Raw genomic sequence first — 23,340 nt, 5'->3', positions numbered from 1 at the left:
GTATGCAGACCCATTCTCAAGATTTCATTCTTGTTCAAATTGGCTTTGATTTGAAGCTGCAATCTGTCACTTTGTCTGCCTACTAATAAAACTCAGTACACATATTTCTAAAATTATAATTATGCATTGCATTAATCAACATTTTTATTACATTAACGCTAGACATAAATACACATTATAAAATATTCTATACAACTTGTCTATACATATTTTCAGTCTGTTACATGTATGATCCTTTCCAGTTTTTTCCCTTTTGTTTCAACTGAATTACATTCAATGAATTAAAAGCACTAAGAATTTTTATTATGCATTTAAGTTTCTCTAGTAAATTGATTTTGAAAAATAAAATTGTAACTACTCGGTGCAGCACAATTAAAAAGTCACTTTTTCATCACCCTGTAATCATTTCCCACTGCAATGCAGACGTTTGAAATTTGGCTCAAAGGTCCTACAACCTTTCTCTCTACCAGTGCAAAGGTATGCTGCACTTAGATGTCACCCTCAGGCTTGATGACACTTCAAACATAAAGGTTGCGAAACATATGGAACAGAACTCAGAAGTTAATGTGATGTGGGTTAATGATGTCACATTGGCACTAAAATTCACCACAATGCTGCACAATGGCACTGTAGACATGTTATACTATGGAAAGGTCATGATACCCCCTCCTTTTCACGGCTCTGCGAAGGAGGTCAGAATTCCGACGCCCAGTTGCCTCGTGAATGACTAATGAAAATATTTGTGGCAAACTGCCACTAGTGTCAACATGTAAACGCCTTTGTCAATGGTGTCAATGAAATTACTCTTTCCACAGGGCATTGGTTTCCCCATGTTTCACGATCACAAATGACAATACGCAGGGTGGGGAGCAACTGAATGATGACCTTGACAGTTTTTGATACTTCTGATACCTGCCCAGATGATTCAGCTCTTCTCTAAAAGAACATTGTGGGCCTGTAACCCTACTGAAAGTGATTGCACTCATGTTTAGTTTAGCACAATTGCAAATTTTGCTCTAGTATACAGGGCAGAGGAACTAAGGACAATGCAACAAAATCTGAGCATGATCTGAAGCAACAAAGGGTGTTTATGCTTTGTCAGCCTCACCTTTTGCGTTCTCCTTTAGTGTGTGTGACAATGACACATGCAGGAATAAAATGGCAAATGGTCCCATTAAAACCACCCATTTTGCAACACTCTTGATGCCAGACACGCACCTTTGTTGAGCACTTTAAAAATGTATGTACATAAAGACAGCCAGTTACTGATTACTAGATGCTGGTATGACAGGCAATTATATTGACAAACCTGAACTGAGTGGTACAATCTCATTGAACTAGTGCCCCCTGGCTGCTTGCAAAAACTAAGGGATCTCAAAAGGAATGTCTGTCACACCAGTGCCTAATAATTTAATAATTGGTGACTGGCTGTCTCTGTATATGTACATTTTTAAAGCCCTCAACAAAGGTGTGCAGGTGGCTCTCTGAAGACGTTGCTGAGCCGGGGGGGGGGGGGGGGGGGGGGGGGCTAGAGGGTCTCATTTATGTTATTCATGCACATATCAGTGATGCACACACTTTCATCAGGCCACAGGAGGGCACAAAACAAGATGGCTGAGAAAGCATAAACAATCTTTGCTGTTTGGATAACATTTAAATTTTGTCGAATGATGTTCAGTGCCCCAAATGCTTTCACCCTGTATATCAGAGCAAGAATAGCAGTTGTGCTCTACTCCAAAGGTTTGTGATTATGTTCAGTGGGGGTTCTATACCTACAGTGTCCTTAGAGAAGGGTTGAATTCAGCAGTGTCAAAGGTTGTCAAGAATGTCGCACAGTTGCTCATCACACTTTGGACTGTTGTTTTTTTACCGTAAAGTATGTAGGAGTCAATGCCCCAAATGAAAGAGTGGTTTCATTGACGCCCTTGATGCCACTCCCAGAGGTGTTTTCAAGCTAAGCTCTGGCCTTGTTTTTTTGCATATGTCAGCACCTTGCTGTTTGAAGGACCTCTGAGCCTGAGGGTGACTTTACAGGATACCTCACATTTGCAACATTAATGAGGTAGGAAGCAGGCTGATTAGAGCCATATTTCAAAATTCTACATTACAATGGGAAAAAATTATGGAATTTCGAAAAAGTAACCCTATAATTGTGTTGTGCAATGTTGTACAAATTTGTTGCCAAAAAATTAGATACATATTAGAGTACAAAAACATGCCTTATCTGAATTTATCAAATTATTGGTTGGAAAAAGAATGAGATAGTCTGGTTTAAATTTAAATTATAAGTTAAAAATTAAGCCAGATACTATTAGAACTACACCATACAAACAAAGAAAGAATTGTTTTCTTATGCTAGCTTAGCTATGTGATGATGAGGTACTCTTAAAGTTCTACATGATATAGTCATTTAGCAATCTAAATTTGTAGAAAGGGATTATTTGTGGAGCAGTCAATGCTGTTATACATTTACTGAAAAAATGTGAAGTACATGTCCCAACCAAATAAAAATTGTACAAGTAATGTCCTTTCCCACTCAGTAACTCATAGATGCTTATAACACAGATTGCTTCAAGTATCAAACACTTGACCTTACTTTTCACATTTTACCTCAGAACACTGTGGAGCACTTCACAGTGGTTGGCGGAGTTCAGATGTAGAAGTAAACTGATCCCTGTTGCCATTAGTGCAGAAGCTTACACTGCCTAGGATAGAGCGTTAGTATGCATTTTTATTATTAGTTACAGTAACATCCAACCCAGCAAGAATTTTCTGGAACTCTAAAAAAGGAGACTTGCTCTTGATCATTGTCTCGCAGCTAGCAGCTGACAGAACAATTAAAGATAGAGAACAAGTTCAGACTGGGGAAAGATGTTTCCATGGAACCATCCCAGTGTTCACTTTAAGAGATTCATCGATGGCTTGACAGTGTTTTTAACTACTGCCCTCCTGAATATGAATCCAGTGTTGTACCACTGTGCTACATCACTTGCTCAGATCTGTGACTGAGGAATCTGCCTGTTATGAGGAAGGGATGGAAACATGGAGGAAAAAGCATCAGAAAGAGTAGGAGGTCAAAGATAAAACACTGTCATTTCACCAGTTCATAACAAGGTAATATATAGAAATGTTTATGCACATTATACAACATACTGTTCTCGACCATGTTGCAGTTTTTGGTGGAGAATGTAATTTACCAGATATAGACTGGGAGACTCAAACGTTTATAAGGGGTGGCAGGGACAAAGAATCCAGTGAAATTTTTTTAAAGTGCGTTATCTAAAAACTATCTCGAGCAGTTAAACAGAAAACTGACTTGTAGCGATAACATATTAGACCTTCTGGTGACAAACGGACTCGAACTATTTGAAACAGTTAACGAAGAACAGGGAATCAGCAATCATAAAGCAGTTACAGCATTGGTGATTTCAGCTCTAAATAGAAAAATTAAAAAAAGAAGGAAGATTTTTGTGTTTAGTAAAAGTGACAAAAAGCAGATTTCATACGACTTGGCAGCTCAACACAAATGTTTAACTCAAGTACAGATAGTGATGAGGATAAGTGGACAAAGTGGAATACCCTCTTTGAAATTCTGAAGATAGAAGGAATAGAATACAGGGAGTGAAATACTACTTACAACTTGTACAGAAACCAGATGGCAGTTATAAGAGTCAAGGTGCATGAAAGGGAAGCAGTGGTTGAGAAGGGAGTGAGACAGGGTTGTAGTCTATCTCTGATGCTATTCAATCTGTATATTAAGCAAGCAGTAAAGGAAACAAATTCATAGTAGGAATTAAAGTTCACAGAGAAGAAATAAAAGGTTTTGAGCTTTGTCAGTGACTTTGTAATTCTGTCAGAGACAGCAAAGGACTTGGAAGAGGAGTTGAACTGAATGGACATTGTCTTGAAAGGAGGATATAAGATGAACAACAACAAAAGTAAGACAAGGATAATGGAACATAGCCGAATAAAATCAAGTGACTTTGAGGGAATTCGATTAGGAAATGAGGTACTTAAAGTAGTAGATGAGTTTTGCTGTTTGAGCAGCGAAGTAACTGATGATGGTCGGAGTAGAGAGGATATGAAAGACAGGCTAGCATTGGCAAGAAAAGCATTTCTAAAGAAGACAAATTTGTTAGCATCAAATATAGATTTAAGTGTTAGGAAGCATTTTGTGCAGGTATTTTTCTGGAATGTAGCCATGTATGGAAGTGAAACATGAATGATAAAGAGATAAGAAGAGAACAGAAGCTTTTGAAATGTGGTGCTAGAGAAAAATGCTGAAGATCTAATGGGTTGAACACATAAGTTATGAGTAGGTGCTAAATAGAACTGATAAGGAAATAAATTTGTGGCACAACCTGATAGGAAGGAGGGACTGGTTGAGATGACACATTCTGAGACATCTAGGGATCAGAAATTTAGTATTGGAGGGAAGTGTAAGGGGTAAAAGGTGTAGAAGGAGACCAAGAGAAGAATACAGTAAGCAGATGCAGAAGGATGTAGGTTTCAGTAGTTATTTGGAGATGAAGAGCCTTGCACATGTTCAAGCAGCATAGAGAGCTGCATCAAACCAGTCTTTGGACTGAAGACCGCTACAAAAACAAGCAATGACTCTGATGCCTTTGTTCTATAATTTCTCTAAGAGTATTGTTATAGTGACATAGTAAAATGGCTTTTCAAACCAAAGAATATGTCTACATCACATCCCTTGTTTTCAATATAAGTTACAGTTTTCAAAGATTAGATTCTATTGAATGTATCTTTTCTATGAAATTTTAGAAGCTACACAAGATATAAGTTGGTCGCTAGTTTTCTGTTTTCAATCTGTCATCTGTTTTGAGAACTGGTATTACGTGGACTATTTTCTGGGGTTCAGGAAAATTTCCTGGTGTTAATACACTGTTAATTGCAGTGGAAAAGGGTCTGGATATGTTGTCAGTGCAGGAATGTAATATGTTCCTATTTGGCCCATCTTATTTGGCAGACTCAGAATTTTGTAATGCCTGTACTATGATTTTTATTTCATTGCTTTATAATAGAAGAAATAGAGTAAAAAGCAAAGATATACTACAAAAAAGTGCAAAGAATGGTGCAACCAAAGAACAGAAAGAAAGGAGAATAAAAGGGGTTGCACATGTTGGAAGGGGAAGAGAGAAAGTAAAAAAATAAAAAACACAATTCTAACAAAAACTGTTTAGGTAAAGAGGGTAGGCTAACAGAAATTATATCAAAGCGAGTAGAATGATGAAAAAAATAATGCAGAAGAGCACGTCTCATCTCTAGAGTTAGAGAAATTTGTGCTGAGTGAGATCTCATTGGAGCCAAAGTTGAAAAATATTATATTACAGTTCTTTTCAAAGGAGTGTAAGCTTTTGCTACTAATAGTAACAGGTATCAGAGTACTTCTTCATCTTTACTCTGCAAACCACTGTGAAGTGGTCAGCTCTATTCTGAGGTAAACCAAGAAAAGTACAGAAAAGTGTGTGACATTTGAAGCAATCTCTGTTGTAAGTATTTATGAGTTTTTAATTAAGAAAGGGCCTTATTTGTCTCACTTTTGTTTGGTTGGAAAGTGTACTTTTTATTTTTCAGAAAAAGCATAAAAATGTTCAAATGTGTGTGAATTCCTGAGGGACCAAACTGCTGAGGTCATCAGTACCCAGTCTTACACTCTACTGAAACTAACTTATGCTAAGAACAACACACACACCCATGCCCGAGGGAGGACTCAAACCTCCGCTGGGAGGGGCCGTGCAATCCATGGCATGTGGCATGACGCCTCAGCAGGGGGGGGGGGGGGGGGGGGGGAGAAGCCTAACAACACTGACTGGGCCACATGTCATTCACATCACTGCATTTAGACATTCAAATTACTATATCATATATAATGATAAAGGCACATCATCATAACACAGTGAAGCTTGGAAAAGAACTGGATATATGGCAATAAAATTATAGAATTTGTTACTAATTAATTTTTCAAATTTAGTTTGAAAGTTAAATTTAAACAAGTAACACAAGCGCTTGTTGCTATTAATCTAGTGAATATATCTCCATTTTTAAGAAACCAAAAGAAAATACAGTGTAACAGACCTTAAATATGTATAGACAAATTGTGTAGTAGATTTGACAACATGTATTTGTGTATGGTGCTAATGTTTTGACTTCACTGAGAGATATTCTTCTCCCATTATTAAATAAATAAACAACCATGATTTTCAAACAAAATCTTGGGTTGATTTGCTTTCTTTTAGTTACTCAAATCTTACAGAATAATACATTCATTAATTTATAAAGTTCTGTAGATTCCATTATGAAGAACCATCAAGTATGTGGAACAAGCCAAGGTATACATTGGCATAGTAAAACAGCTGTTGGAAATAATATTAATAATTACCAGTATTGTCAAACTGCTAGAAACTATTTGTGGTTGTTGAAGGTAACTTCAACACACAAAAAAAGAGGGAACAAGTTTTCTTCCCAAACAGCTGTTGCTTTTTCAGTTATATTAAATAGTTATTGTTTACTACAATCTTTGTATCTACATAACACGTTGATACTATACAATAATAATTTTTTCTGTGCTGTAAGAATAGGAGTCTGTTTATAATGAGCATTGTTGATTACCATGGAGTTCTGGCAAATCTTAAAACCTAGAATTTATATAAGCAGACAATAAGCTGAATGAGTGGCTAATAATGTATGTTTCTAACTTTATTTGTAATTTATGGGACACTAAATTTCTTGATCAGCCTGAGAAGTGACCTTGTTGAATATCTTTGTATGAGTCTGCATATACAATTGCACTATGAAAATACATAAAGAGGCAAATACTACATATGAATTACTTTTCTGTCTTGTAATGTATTGTGTAAATCACATTTAAACTGAAAATACATTTTATTACTAGCAATAAATACCAAAAAAGAGTAAATATCCTAAGAAATGGTAGGGATAATACAAAATGTTCTAAGATGCCTCTGCAACATCTTTTAGTATCTGCTTTTCACATATTGTTACTGCTTACTTCTGCTGATAAGCATTTTGCTTACTTTAGCTACATAGTTTCACAATACAATTCTTCAATACTAATGTGAGTGGAAGTATGCAAAACAAGCCAGCACACTGGTATTCAATGAACTCAGAGGTATTTCTAAGTGTGAAAAATACTGAACTAAGCTCCTCGATAAGTTTTTCAGTGTGTTGACTCCATTTTAACTTGTAATCCGCCTTAACTCCAAGGAATTTTCCACAAGCATTTCATTTACAGTGAGATTATTAATGTCTTTTTCAGAAGCAACAGGTTATTTTTGTTGGTTCCAAACTGCACAACTTGAGTTTGTGCTGGATCGGGACTTAAGCTGTATGCTGTGAACCACATGCAGATCTTTTCAGTTGTCATCTAGGAGGTGTCTGGTAGGGATGAGCTTAGATCCTTGATTAGTATGGCCGTATCATCAGCAAATATTAGAGTTCTAATTGGAAGGTTATTTAAGAAAGTTAGGAACAGGATCAGATCTCTAATAACATACCTTGAGAGACTCCGTGATTTGTGTTCCCCCATCCTGGGCGCAGTTTTACTTCAGTGGTGCAGTTAATTACTATGACCAATAGGTAAGACTCCATCAACATTTTAGCTTGAAAAGTAGAATTTTATGGAACATACAGTCAAAAGGGTTGTTTTTGTTGTTTACCTTTCACAAGACTGCATTTATGAGATCATATTTAGTTTTCTCTATCCATTCAAAAACCCAAACTAAGAGGCAATTAATAATTTATGCTGGGGAAAATGACTCAGTTTCTGGTCATTTTCTCAAAAGACAGTTGGAAGTGAAATGGGACTGTGACATATTTATTTTTAATAAATGAGTATCACTACTGCATATTTGACTCAGGGAAGTTCCCTTGGTCCATTGACTGACTATGAAGGAAACTCAAGATTACTCCTATTGAGGCAGTGGAGAGTTTAACACAGTAGTAGCAACATGACCACAACCAGAACTGTGATTTTATAACAGGATAATATTTTTTAAAGAATGTTGACATTGGCATTAATTGTATCTGCTGAAGGAAATCTAATGTATTGATACTGTGTTACTCTTCAGTAGGCTAAATATTTGCTGCCATTTGTCAGTAATAATATTTGACACTTCACATGAATGACTGATATGGTGACATTCAGCAACAGCTATCATATGGGAACATAACTTTGTTTGCCTCATGTTTAACTTGTTTTCTGCTTAATAGCTCCTGAGATTAGTTGTGTGTTATGTTCTTGTGTGTAGTTTGTTAACAGACTATTGGTACATGATTTACAATCTTTATACCCTCAGAGATTGGTCATAGTGCATCCTCTGAATTGGTTAGGGGCAATTCTTACACTTATATGCGGATAAAAGTGATTTTTTTTTTTTTAGTGTTGTTCTTGGTAAATAACATGAATGACTTCAAAAGAATATCATAAATGTATCCCTTTCACCTTAAAATGTCGAGTTCATTATTGCGATGAAATATTTGTCAATAACTTGCCCTTGTGCATAAAACAGGAAATAATGTAATGGTGTTAAAAATGATTAAAGTCATCTCTTCCACGAATCTTCTTGCAGTTTGGATGTTGTTAAATTACACCTGCAAAAGCACTATACAAAAAAAGTTTCTTGTAAAAAATGTAGGAAAAGAATGAGTGCTACTTACTGTTAAGAAGACACGTCAAATTGCAGACAGGCATGATTAAAAGACATTGTCATATAGCTTTCAGCCACAGCCTTCATCAGTAAAGAGAGACACACACACATAACATTCACGCACAAACACAAGCAAACGCACCTCACGGACACATGACAGCCAACTGCAGTATCTCGGGCTGGTTCTAGATGCTAGAGTTGGTGGCCGTGTGCTTGCTCGTATTTGTGTGTGAATGTTGTGTATGTGTCCCTCTTTATTGAATAATGCTGTGGCTGGAAGCTATATGTCAGTGTCTTTTAAGTGTCCTGTTTGCAACTTGATGTGTCTTCTTTATGCTAAGTAGCAATCTATCTTTTCCTTCATTGTTGATATTCCTACCTGGAGTTTCCACTGTTTGAAATTTTCTTGTAAACAATTCTCATTTCATACAGTAGCTTTAAATGTAACTGTCAACCTTTGACAGTATTTGATGCACTCACCATAACTATTAAGAAAGCAAACTATGGATGACAGCATGGGAATTTTATTAATTTGGATCTCAGTAATTTTTCTGCTAATTGCATAAAATGCTAATTTACATACTCTGTAAGTACAATTAGTGTGTTACAGTTGTACATGAAAAATGCCTTAAGCCACTTATGCATAATAAAAGTTGTTAATGTAGTCTACAGAAGCAGTTTACTATACCTTGTTTCATTTCTATGGTGATGTTTATCTACTACATCTTGAGGGTTTCCATGTAGCACTTTGTCTTTCTGTTCTAATATATTGTGTTTCCTTCTGGTCCGGTACCATACTCAGCATAAAAGCATAAAATAATTTACTGTACTTTGTGTTAAGTATGAATCCAGACCATGGGAAAGGGAATGGGTGGAAGGAGCAGGTGGGGGTTAGAGGGAGGCGAGCTAATGATGTTGGTTGCTCTGTAAATGATGAAAGAGTTTTGAAGTTCCATGACACATGGCACTGGGTACAGTCACTACTAGTCAGTCTCCACAACATATTCTGGATATTTCTGAACTGATCCTGAATTGATCTTTCTTTCATTTTGGTGGGGCAGGATCCGAGTTCAGTTTGCAAAGATTTTTCTTCCCCAGAGGTGGACAGGTGACATGTCTTCCACTGTCCAGGTTGGGCAACCTCTTAGTTTGCATTATTTGTAACGTATCAACTTTGAATGATGTTTCATGGTTGAAATACTATTTTTCCATTCCTTTCTGTAGGAAGTCTTTATTTGTAGATTTACACTCAAGATTTCATCATGATATCCTCAACTGCCTTCTTCATGTACTTTGCTTTAAACACACTCATATGATATGGAGAACACAAAAAAGTAATGAAAATGGAATACAAGCTATTATACCAAACATTAATTTCCAAAAAGATTTAGAGGTACGCTGGATGAGTTTTGTATCTGGAATAAATAGTCCTGATAACAACAATGAATTGTATCAGTTACCTGGAGGAAATGTCTACAGCTTGTAACATGAACAAACAGGAATTTATTAAACCATGCAAGCCCCAGTTACCATTGGCCATGCAATAGGCAAATCACCAAAGTTTGCGTTGTGCTACAACTGTATGTTCAATCTTATTTTGTGGATTCAAACAGTACGTTTGAAGCCATACATTCAGCCTCACATATCGACAGAACAAGCAGGTTTTGTTGAAGGGAAATGAACTCATGAACAGATCCTCAACATAAGAAAGATAATATAAAAACTGCAAGATTTCTGTGTTTCTGTTTTTATCTGCTTCCTTGACTATAAGAAAACCTTTGACTGTGTTGTCTGGGAAGTCGTGGAAGGTGCTTGCAGAGTTTGGTCTCCCACCCCACTTGATAGCAATGATCAAAAGTCTATACAATAATCACTTCGCTGGCATGTCTGATTCCTTCAGTGTATCAAAAGGTGTGGGACAGTGTTGTGTCCTATCCTCACAACTGTACGGCATCTATGCAGAACATGTCATTAGGAAAGCTCTTGATGGTTGGACCAAAGGCATCTCAATTGGTGGGAGAACTATCAACAACCTCCATTTTGCTGATGACACTGTGCTTTTAGCCAACAGCGAAGATGAACTTGCTGAGCTACTAACAAGAATAAATGACATTAGTCTAACATATGGATTAGACGTCAATCTCTGCAAGACAAGACTCGTGATAATTGATTGAGAAGAACAGATCCACATCACAAGTCGATTAAAGAAGCTGGAAGTTGTGCATTCCTTCATCTATCTTGGGTCAACCACCTGCAGCACGGGAAGTTGTGAAGACAGGATAAGAAGACATATCATGCTAGGGCAAGTGGCTATGAAGAAGCTCACCAAGATGTGGCAGCGCAGAACAATAATAAATAGCACAAAGATTCAGCTAGTTGAAACACTCGTGTTTTCTGTCTTCTTTTCTAATTGCTAAACATGGACACTTAAGGCCAGAAACCAACAGTGCAATGATGTGTTTGAGCTTTGGTGCTGGCGTAGTATTATATGCATAAAATGGACCAAAAAAAGAACAAATGTGTCCATTATTGAACAACTCAATATGTCCAGATGCCTTTCTTTTCGAGTCATCCAAAAACTTCTCCAGTTCTTTGGCCACACTGTGAGAAGAGATGCAGAAAATCTAGAGAAAATAATGGTGCAAGGAAAGATCAAGGGCACGAGACCAAGAGGAAGAGCAGCGAACAGATGGATAGATCAAATCGTGAACGTCTCTGGTTTACCTTTTCAGCAGGCACTAAGAGAAGCTGGCAACCGCCTGGGATGGAGATACTTGGCTCATGGGGTTATGATGCTCAGCAATGAGCATGACGACTTATGATAATGATGATAAACAGATATTCACAGAGATGTTCAGTCAGTTACAGTATATGTTTATATTAGCCAGCAAAATACAGTATTACATATGGGACATAAAATATGGCTGTTTCAATTGAATGTAAGTTTTCTATACCAATAACTTACTATTATTTTTGTGAAAAGTGAAATTTCATCAGATTTGTGAAAGTAATTAATAAATTTACCAGATACTGACATTTCATTCACAACTACAGTGGACATCTTTAGTCTTGTAATGCTGAAATTGATGGCTTCTTTTTTCTTTTATCCACTATTCACAGTTGATTTCTGTCAATCTACTACAAGGGGGAGTAAAGGTGGGTCTCCACACAGAACACCAGTGACGCCACTTGAGTGAAATTGCTGAAACTGTGTGTAGAAACACTCAAATGCTTGTGGCACCACTCGAGTAATGCTACTTTCAGTTGCGCCACAAAATTTAATGATGCTTCAACTTTGACACAGACCCCCTCTTCCCTCCATTTCAATTAACATCAGAAGCGTATCAAGCAGCAGCCATCTAGATCTCTGTGCTTCCAAAAATAACATGCGTATTTGCTGATTTTAGTATTTATACTTTTGTATTATATTCAGTGCTACACCAAATTCAAGATCTCTTCAAAATACATCATTTTTAGTATGGTTTGTTGTGCTACAGAGGCATGAAGGGTGACTGCACTGTATAAACCCTTTATGAACGCATAACAGTTAATGTATGTTGTGAGAGCATGAGACGTTTCCATTATATGATGCACGAATAAGATTTTTGTGTAAGTAAGCAAGTGTTACTGACTAATAAATGAAAAGCACCAGTTTGGCCTTGTAAGCTGAAAACTGGTTAACACAATAAATATCAATACTGAAGAACAAAAGCAAACTGGTGCTTTTCATTTATTATAATGTTAAACTACTAAGAACCGACAGCAGCTCACTTAAATCTATACGTGTTGAAAATTAACTCAGATTCTAGTAAATGTATTGTCAATGCTGTTAAACACTTGTCCACTGTATTTGAGAAAGCAAGCCACAAGATTTGTGTTGGCAGTACAATTTCAGACTGGCAAGGAAACATAACCCATGTGATCTCATATTTTAAGAAGAAAAAATCACACTAACAAGACATCAACACCAACTACTGAGAAAGAAAGCACACTTAAAATTTATCAGCACCAACAATCGATGCTGTGCGAAAATTTGGGCCATAATTCTGGTATTATGCATTGTGACCTGAAAGTACAGCTTTTAAACTTTCATGTGCACCTGCTGTTTGTCACTTGCTCCACCCCAGTGTAGTAGCATAATGCCCGAGTGTGAAATCTTGTACCGCAGAGTGACATCCTAGGCCCTTGTATTCATGGGGAGTCGAAGACGAGGGAAGAGGTGATGGGATGTGGATGCATCTGCCCATCATGTTTTGAAACCTTGTTAGTGAAGATGTTATTCTATGCAAAAAATTGTGGTGGTGGTGGTGGTGGTGGTTATTGTTTAACGTCCCGTCGACAACAAAGTCATTAGAGATGGAGCACAAGCTCGGGTTAGGGAAGGATTGGGAAGGAAATCGGCCGTGCCCTTTCAAAGGAACCATCTCGGCATTTGCCTGAAACGATTTAGGGAAATCACGGAAAACCTAAATCAGGATGGCTGGAGACGGGATTGAACCGTCGTCCTCTCGAATGCGAGTCCAGTGTGCTAACCACTGCGCCACCTTGCTCGGTAGCGAAAAATTGTACATGATATGAGTACAAAGTGGTCATCCTCAGGGACATGTACATTCAATGGTACTTCAACAGTGTTCTTACATTACACTGTGCAGCTAACTATATATTCCTCAAAATCAAAATGAACAGACATAAGCAACTGAAGAGTTATTATGAAATGGAGTAAAAAGATTTGTCATTTACAGTTTAATCATGTCAATCACTTTGAAGACTAACGCATCTCTTGCAAATGTAACGGCACCAGCTTACTATTGCCCAACAGCGATGTTAATAATAACATACCGATACACTACTTGTTTAATGACACAATACTTCGTTTCATTTACACTGGATTTGTGAATCACGGCATAAAAATGTTCAAAGAAAGGCGACCTAGCCAAGCTACAGGTTAGAAACCGCACACTTTGACACAATGAACAAAGCATCTTACCAGTGTCAAAATATTATTTCATAAACCCTTACTCGCTCCACTGTATAGTGTTTGGGCATAGGTTGCTGCGATGGGGAGGAGCGAGTGACAAAGAACGGATGAGTGCGAAAGTTTACAAACTATTCTTTCAGGAGGTCAAAACTGCGAACTATCAGAACTGGGCCCACATTTCAAGCGCAGTCGGTTGCTGGGGCTTATATCTTACAAGTGTACTTTTTGATCTTTGAAATATGAGGTCGAGTTGGTGATGTTTTCTTGTGAGTGTACCGTAGCTTTTAGTAAAGGAAATCAATATCACACAGTCTTTCGGTGCACTTGCACGAAATAATTTAACTGAATGAAAATAATAGCTCTTGAGTGAGTCTTCAGGGCAGAGTAAATACATTACACAAGAACATTAAAATTGTAGTTTTTAGGACATGACATAAATGCTGGAGAGATCACAGGTAACCAGATGCCAAGTATCAAAGTGTCACTTGCAGAATGACAACACGAATGTCTCTCCGAATAATCTCATTTGTCGTTTTACTGAAAAATGAAGAACTAGAAATTCGGGATCGTTTGGGAACAGCTGTGTACGATGCCACTGCCGCATCAGCCATCATGCTGTGGCGTCACTTTAGTTGCATGTGGAAACTCGGCTTCAGCATCGTTGAATACACAACAGCTGATCGACAGCGACAGTCTGTTGCTGCACTTCTCCCCTAATGTTTACATGAACTTTAAATTTAAAAAAAGAATAACAGCTCTATGCTTTTGAAGAGTTTGGATGTTAATCTGCCGAGGATTCAAGGTGTCCGGTGCTCTTCTGGTAGAAGAGTAAGGATGTAATCTGTTCTCAGAAAAAGATAAAAAAGAAAATACATATGTGGTCTTCATCTGTCTTTGCTTTCATTTTTGCTTTTTTGGGTAATAATATGCACTGAGGTGGCAAAATTCATGGGATACCTCCAGATATTGTGTTGGACCTCCTTTTGCCAGGTGTAGCATATGGACTCAGCAGAAATATTGACGCAAGCTGCCTCTATAGCGACCACAATTGCGAAAGTGTTGCCGGCACAGGATTTTGTGCGAGAACTGACCTCTCGATTACATCCCATAGATGTTCGATCGCATTCTTGTCGGGTGATCTGGTTGGCGAAATCATTCGCTCGAATTGTCCAGAATGTTCTTCAAACCAATCGCGAATAATTATGGCCCAGTGACATGGCGCATTGCCATTCATAAAAGCGGAGTCCTTGAGTGGCAGCAAATGATCTCCAAACAGCCAAACATAATTATTTCCAGTCAATGATCGGTTGTGTTGGACCATTCCATGTAAACCTAGCTTCGTAGGGTCTGCGCCACATTCGAACCCTCCCATCAGCTTTTACCAACTGAAACCGGGATTCATCTGACCAGGCCACGGTTTTCCAGTCGTCTAGCCTCTAACCAATATGGTCACGAGGTGTTGCAGGCGATGTCGAGCTGTTGGCAAAGGCACTCTCGTCGGTCGTCTGCTCATTAACCCCAAATTTCGCCGCACTTCCTTAATGGATACGTTCGTCGTACGTCCCACATTGATTTCTGCGGTTATTTCGTGCAGTGCTGCTTGTCTGTTAGCACTGACAACTCTACGTCAAGACCACTGCTTTCGGTCGTTAACTGAAGACTATTGCCCATTGCGTTGTCCGTGGTGAGAGGTAATGCCTGAAATTTAGTATTTCCGGCACACTCTTGGCACTGTGGATCCCAGAATATTGAATTCCCCAACGATTTCCGAAATGGAATGTGCCATGCGTCTAGTTCCAACTACCACTCTGCGCTCAAAGTTTGTTAATTCTCGTGGTTCGGGCGTAATCACGTCGGGCACGTTATTACATGAATCACCTGAGTAAAAATGACAGCTCAGCTTATGTGCTGCCCTCTTATACGTTGTGTATACGATACTACTGCCATCTGTATGTGTGCATATCGGTATCCCATGACTTTTGTCACCTCAGTGTACTGCTTCCGCATATTCCGTAGTGCTGAAAAACAAATGGAAATTTCAACATTGTTTTTTCAATTTGCTGTCACTAAAACGGTACATGTTAAGGAGAAGTTGCAGGAAACTAGTGAATTGTCAAACACGTGCACAGCACACACAGCCGTGTAATGACGACCACAACCCCAAACTCAAAGTGCACACAAGGACGCAGAGTGTAGAGAGACAGTGACTACTTACTGGCGTCAGAACATGGGGCTACGTCTCGGAGACGGGCCTCTAGCAAAGACAAAAGAAACGTCTGCATTAGTTTAGTTATTCAACACATCGTGCAGTTACAGCGTGCAGTTATTTTTTTTTTTTTTCGATGATCAGTGAGGCAGGCTACAGAAGGCACTACAACATTCTCAAGACTGTGCACCAAGAAAGTCATCTGGTGTAGGTTTCGGAACAACGGGTTCCCTGAAATAGCTGTTTCCTGTGTTCACTCTTAATTACTGTGCGCTGCAATTTTGTGTTTTTACCTGTCTACGTGTAACTTAGGAATGTTAATCTGCCGTTTCAATGGTTTTTGTCTGGCATGATAACAGCTGGATAAACATGCATTATCGTGGAAATGATGCAGCGCTTATAACAGTGCTGATAAAACGTGTGATCATTAAATTCATTTCTGAAAAAAACTTATTTCATCCTGGGGAAATTCAGTAAAAACCAACAAAATTTATACTACGAATGAATAATTGTAATATAAGTAATCATTAAAATCTCAGATGGATACGATAACAATGCTGCGAAAACAACTGCATTTTGCGAGTATAACCAAAGTTCGTGCAAGACTGTCTTCTCAACGTCGCATCAAATCGGAGAGACGTCGAATGTTTGTGAAGTATACAATATGGGCGAAATTCACATTTGATCTTTCTAATGGCGTCAGAAATGCAATCACTATCTTGCAGGACTTCCGTTTGCCACAATTACAGCATCTGATCTTTAGTAAAGCCTACTTACTAATTTGGGACACACTGAATGTGGAAGCGTTTGAATTCTTTCCGTAGGATGCTTTGATTCATTATAACAGAAAGCAAGTGTATTATTTTCACGCAGTCTATTATTTTCAACCTGGGAGGTTGTAGGGGACATGAAAACAAATATTTTTGCCTAATGTAATTTTTTCCTATGAGAATTATTTAAACCAATGGAGGCCGTATTACGCTTTTCAGTTGTTAGAGGCCGTATTACGATCTTCAGTTGTAGGCAACTGCTGTCCACCAGTGTAGTAGTGCATTTGCAGTGGTACCTGGAACAGTGTGAAATGCATCCTACATTTCCATCCTCTGTGTTGCTTACCGATGAAGCAACGTTCGGGCGTGATGGAGTCTTCAATATGCACAATTCGCATGTTTGGAGTGAGGATAACCCATATGCCACTGTTACTAGCGCAGAATCGGAGAGGAAAGGAATATGTGGAAAACACTGATAACGAGAAGGGACAGAATGATAGGACATCTGCTAAGACATGAGGGAATGACTTCCATGGTACTAGAGGGAGCTTTAGAGGGTAAAAACTGTAGAGGAAGACAGAGATTGGAATACGTCAAGCAAATAATTGAGGACGTAGGTTGCAAGTGTTACTCTGAGATGAAGGGGTTAGCACAGGAAAGGAATTCGTAACGGGGCGTATCAAACCAGTCAGTAGACTGATGACCCCCCCCCCCCCCCCCCAAAAAAAAAACAAAAAAAAAACCTAGCGCTCATCAAGTGCCGTTCTTCGTTAGTGTGTGGGTCGGTGTTGTTGGGGACTGTTTAATTGGGCCGTATCTGCTACCTAGGCCATTAAATGGCAGGCACTATTACAATTTTCTCGCCAGAGCATTGCCAGAATTGCTAGAAGACGTCCTGCTCCCTACAAGACAACGCATGTGGTTCCAACATGACGGGGCGCCGGCACATTTCAGTCTTCGTGTGCGTCGATTCCTGGACCGACGGTTCTCAGAAACGTGGATTGCCAGAGGTGGGCCTGTACCATGACCTGCTCGATCCCCAGACATGTCCCCTCTGGACTTTTTTTATGTGGGGAGAGATGCGCAACCTTGTTTATGCAACTCCTGTTGCATCAGAAGAGTATCTGGTTGCCCGGATACGAGCAGCAGCAGGAACAATTCAGGATAATCCTGGGGTTTTTGCCCGCGTCAGACAGAACATGATCCGACGGTGTAAGCTTTGTTTACGTGTCAACGGAGGCATTTTTGAAAATCTACTGTAATTGAAATTGGGTTGTGTTAATGTGTTGTCTTTGGTCATAAAAAATGGAAACATTTTTGTTGGTTTAATTAATTTGCCACCAGAGAAATCTTTCTCTACCGGTTTAAACACTCCTCATAGGAAAAAATGACATTAAGGAAAAATATTTGTTTTGATGTCCCCTACATCACATTTTCACCTGGCCCCGTTGATATATATCAATGCCCGTCAGCAGCTGAAGCAATGCACGTCAGCAGCTGAAGGTATTAATATATAATTCTAATTTCGTTCTAGACGGCTGCAGGTCATCAATGGTGTCTGTTCTTTCGGAACTGCGACTTTTTGCACATGTGTCGACACTTCGATGTTGGAAGCTTCGTGAGCCCGTGGTTGACGCCGTCACAGGGTGCCTGCCACGCTTCTGCACCATTGCAGAGGAAGGCTGTACCCACCATTGAGCCAAATTTCAAACTTATATGAAGCAATGGGTGGCAATTTTGGCGTTTCGAGAAAATGATCCTTTATTTCTTTTGCGTAGCGTGTATATTATAATTTCGGTCTTAGCGTAACGTTATGTAGAAGCACGTAAGAATTTAAGTGTGATGCTGACGTCTTGCGCAGTACACGTAATGTTCACTCCGTGGATATTCCTGTTCTATGTGTCAGTCACTGAACACGCACTTCGGAAGAAACATGTTCAAGTACCTCTTCCGCCGTCCCTACCTAGGTTTTCCATGGTTTTTCTGTACTGCATAAGGAAAATGTCGGAATGGTCCCTTTGAAAAGGACACGGATAATTTCCTTCCACATCTTTCAAAAATTCGCGATTCAATCCTTGGTTGGTCCTAAGAGTTTTTTTATCCAGCTTAAGGCATCTTTAAGTTCTGGCAGTGATTTGTATATGTGAAAAATGGTAAGTAGCTCTGTGATTCAGCGTCCTTGTTGAACTGCGTGATCCCCTGTAACTGGCTGAGTCAGTCTAGTTAGAATAAGGCAAGGACATGCTACTTTCAACACACCTGCCTAGTAAGGAAAGAGATTCGTTTGAAGTCCTGGTCGTGGCACAAATTTTAATGCATTTCTTTGGCTTCTATCAATACCATGGATCGCGTTTTGTAAAGTACTGCTGTGTTCAAACCAACGTCCAGGTTTAAGAGCTTTACCATTGTCTTCAAAAACCAGTGTCTGTGAAATCTATGAGGCAAACAAAACCAAACAAACACATCAAATGCCTCTTTCATTATGTTTTGTGGCGCACTAAAGGTTTTCTTTTCACTTGTAGTGGCCTTGTAGAACACTGCTTTTGCGGCAGAAATATGGTCTTTCACTTGTATCTGTTTTTTCATCCAGGAATGGTTTTTGCGGTACCTCCATATTCCGTTTTAATAATTCGAAATATGAGGAGTGATTCAGCAGAACAGAAACGTATCACTCAAGAGAAAGCCTCAGACAAGGCGCATTGCTACTATATCTCAGTTTGTGGAAACATACACATGAAAAAAGTTGTAACAAAATGTGACTTAATCGGATAACTGAAAGATGACTTTCAAGTAATCTGAAGGATGGTTTTGTAACTGAACTATGCTTTTGGCAACAGTCAGACTTAAATCTTAAACTTTTTTATTGCTTTTATTCATTTCTGACGTATTTCTTCTTTCTGCTTTCTCTGAACTGCAAAAAATGATGAAATAGACTGCTGAAGATGCAAACTAGTTCAAGCACTTTTAATTCTTGAAACAACCTTTAAACCACTATCAAATTTCTAACCAGGAATGATTTATTCTTAGAGCATACATTAACCGATATTTACTTACATTTGAGAGGCGCGTAATATATGGCACCAGGAAAAGATGCAGAGAAATGGCTCATGCTGCAGATAAAAATTGTCATTGAGCTCGACATTACATCATTACGAGTATTATCATTATCGAATCGTTTCGTATCGTCTCATATTAGACATCACAGTTGTACCTCTATATACAGGAATAATATTTGCTGTGAAATAACTTTGAGCAGCCCAAATATTTGAGTAATGTCGGACGATGCTCAAACATTCCAGTTTGCAGATTTTAATCGCAAAGCCTTTCTACCCTTGCTGGGTATTCATTAACTCTGTTTGATACCTCACGGCAACTCAAGGCTAATATAAAGACTAATTTGGAAGTTACTAATACGAAACGTTGCACTGCGCGAGCTGCTACGGTATATGAACATGACACACCTAGCTTGTTTCAAACAAAACTTCAGTAAACATTTCCGTCTAAAGTCAGCCTTAAACGAAAAATACCGCGACAAAGCATACACGCAACGAAAGGCGAGTACGTCATAAGAGGAAGTGTTTTGCACATGAGTGGCAGCCGGAATCTTCCGCTCGGTTTTCAAGCCGTGCCAGTTCGACAAAAGTCTAGGTTACGACGTAACTGCGTGGCAGTCCTGTGAGGTGTTTTATCTGTGTTGTTGGTCATGTAGAAAGAAGGACGTGAAACTCGCCGTCAGACAACTGGACGTCTTCCTTCTTTCATTTATGTCACAAAAAAGCAAGGAGGTTAGTGTTTAATGTCCTGTCGACAACGAGGTAGTGAGAGGCTCAGTACAATCGGATTAGAGCAGGATAGGGAAGGAAATCGACCGTGTCCTTTCAAAGGATATCCCGGCATTAGCCTGAAGCGATTAAAGGAAATCACGGAAAAACCAAGTCCTAGTCCATACGTCGCAAGGCAACGACGTTTCGGTTGAGAATTCTCTGACATGATTACAAAACCGAAGCCTGGTTACTGCTGTTACAAACACGCCATGAAAATATAGTATTTTAGCGAAGAAGGATACAGAGAAATATATTTTCTACCATAAACGTAATTTTTATTACCAGCGTAAGAGACGAAAAAAGTGGCATTGCGATTGTAGTAATAAGTTCGGGATAGAGAAGTTAAGGACAGAGAGCAAGCAAGAGAAGAGCTACTCCAAGAAATAACGCACAAAACTTTTTGACAGTTTTTTCTTAAAGCGTATGGAGACAGTGAGATGTTGAAATCTACAGTTTTAGATTTGGCTGATGATCCAGGAAGTGAAATTGGAATGATTGTTTTTCAATCTAAAAAAGTCCTGTTGACTGTATATTCTTTCTTCCAAAAGTGGAAGTACAGCAAGCTATGCTGAAGAAAGTAGATATAGGAGAGAGGCACTGGCAGAAGTGAAGCTTTAAGGGCGCATCGTGAGTCGCACCTGGATAACTGAGTGGGTAGGAGGATTGTCATCGGAAGTCAAGGTTCTGGGTTCGGGTCCGAGACTACCACTACAGGCACGGATCGAAGAAAGTGGGGGCTGGGATTGCGGTATGGGCGTCACGACCCTCGCCCATACACTTCAAGGGTAATTTTACTGGAAGGGTTTGTATTTTTACGTATATTAATTTCCAAATTTCTCAGCTAACTTTAGGAGGATAAGGTTGCATGAAAATTAAAAATGGCAAGGTATTGTGGAAAATTACAAACTGTGTGGATCGTAGGATACTTTCCAACCGCATGTCTGAGGTGTTACAGGCTGTTCAACTGCAGAAAACGTCCGAGACAGAAGAAAGTACTCGTTCGAAGTTGACCACACCTGACATCAAGAACAAACGTTTTTATTGAGTCAGCAGGTCGAACCGGAAAAGACAGGAAGTTGCCAAGACAGAAAAGAGAAGACCCTTCACTAAAGAAAATAGACAGGTTGACTTTCTCGAACGTGGAGGAAAACGACTGAAAGAAGCAGTCTGCAGATATATGTTCAGAATCGAAGTGCTAACTGGAACACTGATACCACGGAGTGCACTCTTGGATTTTATGTCGTGTAAATTATGAAGTTGTCGAAGTTATTTGAGCAAGTTGCTATTGCAGCTCTAAACTCAGATGCATCACAGATTACTGTTATTGTATTAGAGTATGGTCTCTATTTTAATGCTATTATTACTGAAAGCCCAGGCATCTGTGGCACGTTAAAAGTGTGGTGACTGGAAGTAATATTTGGAGGGAGTAGGGGGGGGGGGGGAGTGAGCCACTAACCAACTGTGTCCCCCTGGCTACCCCCTCCCTCCCTCCCCCCTTCCCCCATTCCCCCTCCCCCACTCCTCCTCTCGCTCCAGGACTGGCCTTGGCTCCGCTTCAGTCCGGAACAGTGTTTAACCTTACTGTATTAACTATTGGAAAAACATTCAAGGGCCCATTAACATGTTGCAGAGGATTGAAACAGTTCCTTTACTATGAATCATACGAAATCGTATACCCACAATTGAGGCTTTATGTGCATCAGTTTCCAGCCTAGTAGTGGTTGTGAACGCCGAAGATGGACCTACATCATATCAGTGGAGTGTCCATGTTGTCTTATAGAACCGAGTATAGTACGATGGTCATTCCCAAAGTAATGCCTCTTAATTTTTTGTGTTGTTTCTGAGTGTCCGAGCCAGATTGTGTTTCTATAGTAGTAACTTTTGTATCTTCCCGCTAACATCCACTTGGTTTCGTTCTACTGTGGCAGATAGCAGCAGCGAGTGAATTCCTAAAATCAATCTGGCATCGATGTACGCGTCGGACAGAAATATGTTATTGAATTCCTCATTGCTGAACAAGTTATGCTAACTGAAATCCATCGGGGCTCGCTAAAGGTATATGGAGACGAAAGAGTAGACATGAGTGATGCAGTGGGTAGTGCGTTTCAATAGTGGCATAAAGGGTATGCACATCAAGCCGTGCCTTGGTGAACTGTACTCAGGTGCCAACACTCGTAATTGATAGCATCTCGATCAACTCATTCGTAATAAGTTTCCTTTAATTTAGTCTATGGCCACAATCTTTTCTGTTTAACAGATTACCGGTTTCAGTCTTTAATGACCATCATCAGATCTGTCTCATAAAAACAAATTACTGACATATCTGACGATGGTCATTAAAGACCGAAACCGGTAATCTGTTAAACAGAAAAGATTGTGACCATAGACGTAAATTAATGGAAACTTATTACATATACGGGTCACTTTGTTTTTTCGCGACGATGTCGCAGCTTGTGCAACTCAGCCGTGATGTTTGGCGGTTTACGACACAGAAATGTATGCGCACCTAAATGTCAGCCGTAATGCCTTAGATGAGACGTTTCGCGGCGTTTGTTACCGGAAAGTGTGAGCGAGATGAGTCCCGCAATTGCTTACAAGACACGAAAATAATGATCGACTGAAAACTTGTTGTGACCAACTGGACAACTACTAGGCTCAAGGTGACAAGTTTTGAAAAAAATGTCGTCAGCGGATATGAGACATGGTGTCACTGCAATAAGCTGGAATCAAGAAAATAGTCGATAGAATGGCGACATGCGAATTCTCCAACAAACAAGAAGTTCAAGACACAGTTATCTGCATGAAAAATGACGTGAACATCTTCTGGACGGGTAGAGTTATTTTGCGTGCAACGGAGCCTAAAAGAACAGTTAAT

At 39.3% G+C, this 23,340-nt stretch overlaps 1 protein-coding gene across 8 annotated transcripts in view; it reads right to left on the bottom strand.

Moving 5' to 3' along the window:
• Positions 1-23,340, bottom strand: part of LOC126337896 (protein couch potato-like) — a 163,917-nt gene that overhangs the window by 18,975 nt on the left and 121,602 nt on the right. For 2 of the 8 annotated variants that reach the window (XM_050001514.1, XM_050001513.1), the window contains exon 7: positions 15,881-15,919. The exons of the other annotated variants lie outside the window; for them this stretch is intronic. In XM_050001514.1, coding sequence (XP_049857471.1) covers positions 15,886-15,919 — 34 coding nt within the window. In that variant the 3' untranslated portion in view covers positions 15,881-15,885. The remainder of the gene's footprint in view (positions 1-15,880; positions 15,920-23,340) is intronic. 8 annotated transcript variants of the gene reach the window in all.

The sequence above is a fragment of the Schistocerca gregaria genome, chromosome 1, assembly GCF_023897955.1.
Source record: "Schistocerca gregaria isolate iqSchGreg1 chromosome 1, iqSchGreg1.2, whole genome shotgun sequence".
In the NCBI taxonomy this organism is placed as follows: Eukaryota; Metazoa; Arthropoda; class Insecta; order Orthoptera; family Acrididae; genus Schistocerca; species Schistocerca gregaria.
This window is presented reverse-complemented; position numbering and strand designations above follow the sequence as displayed.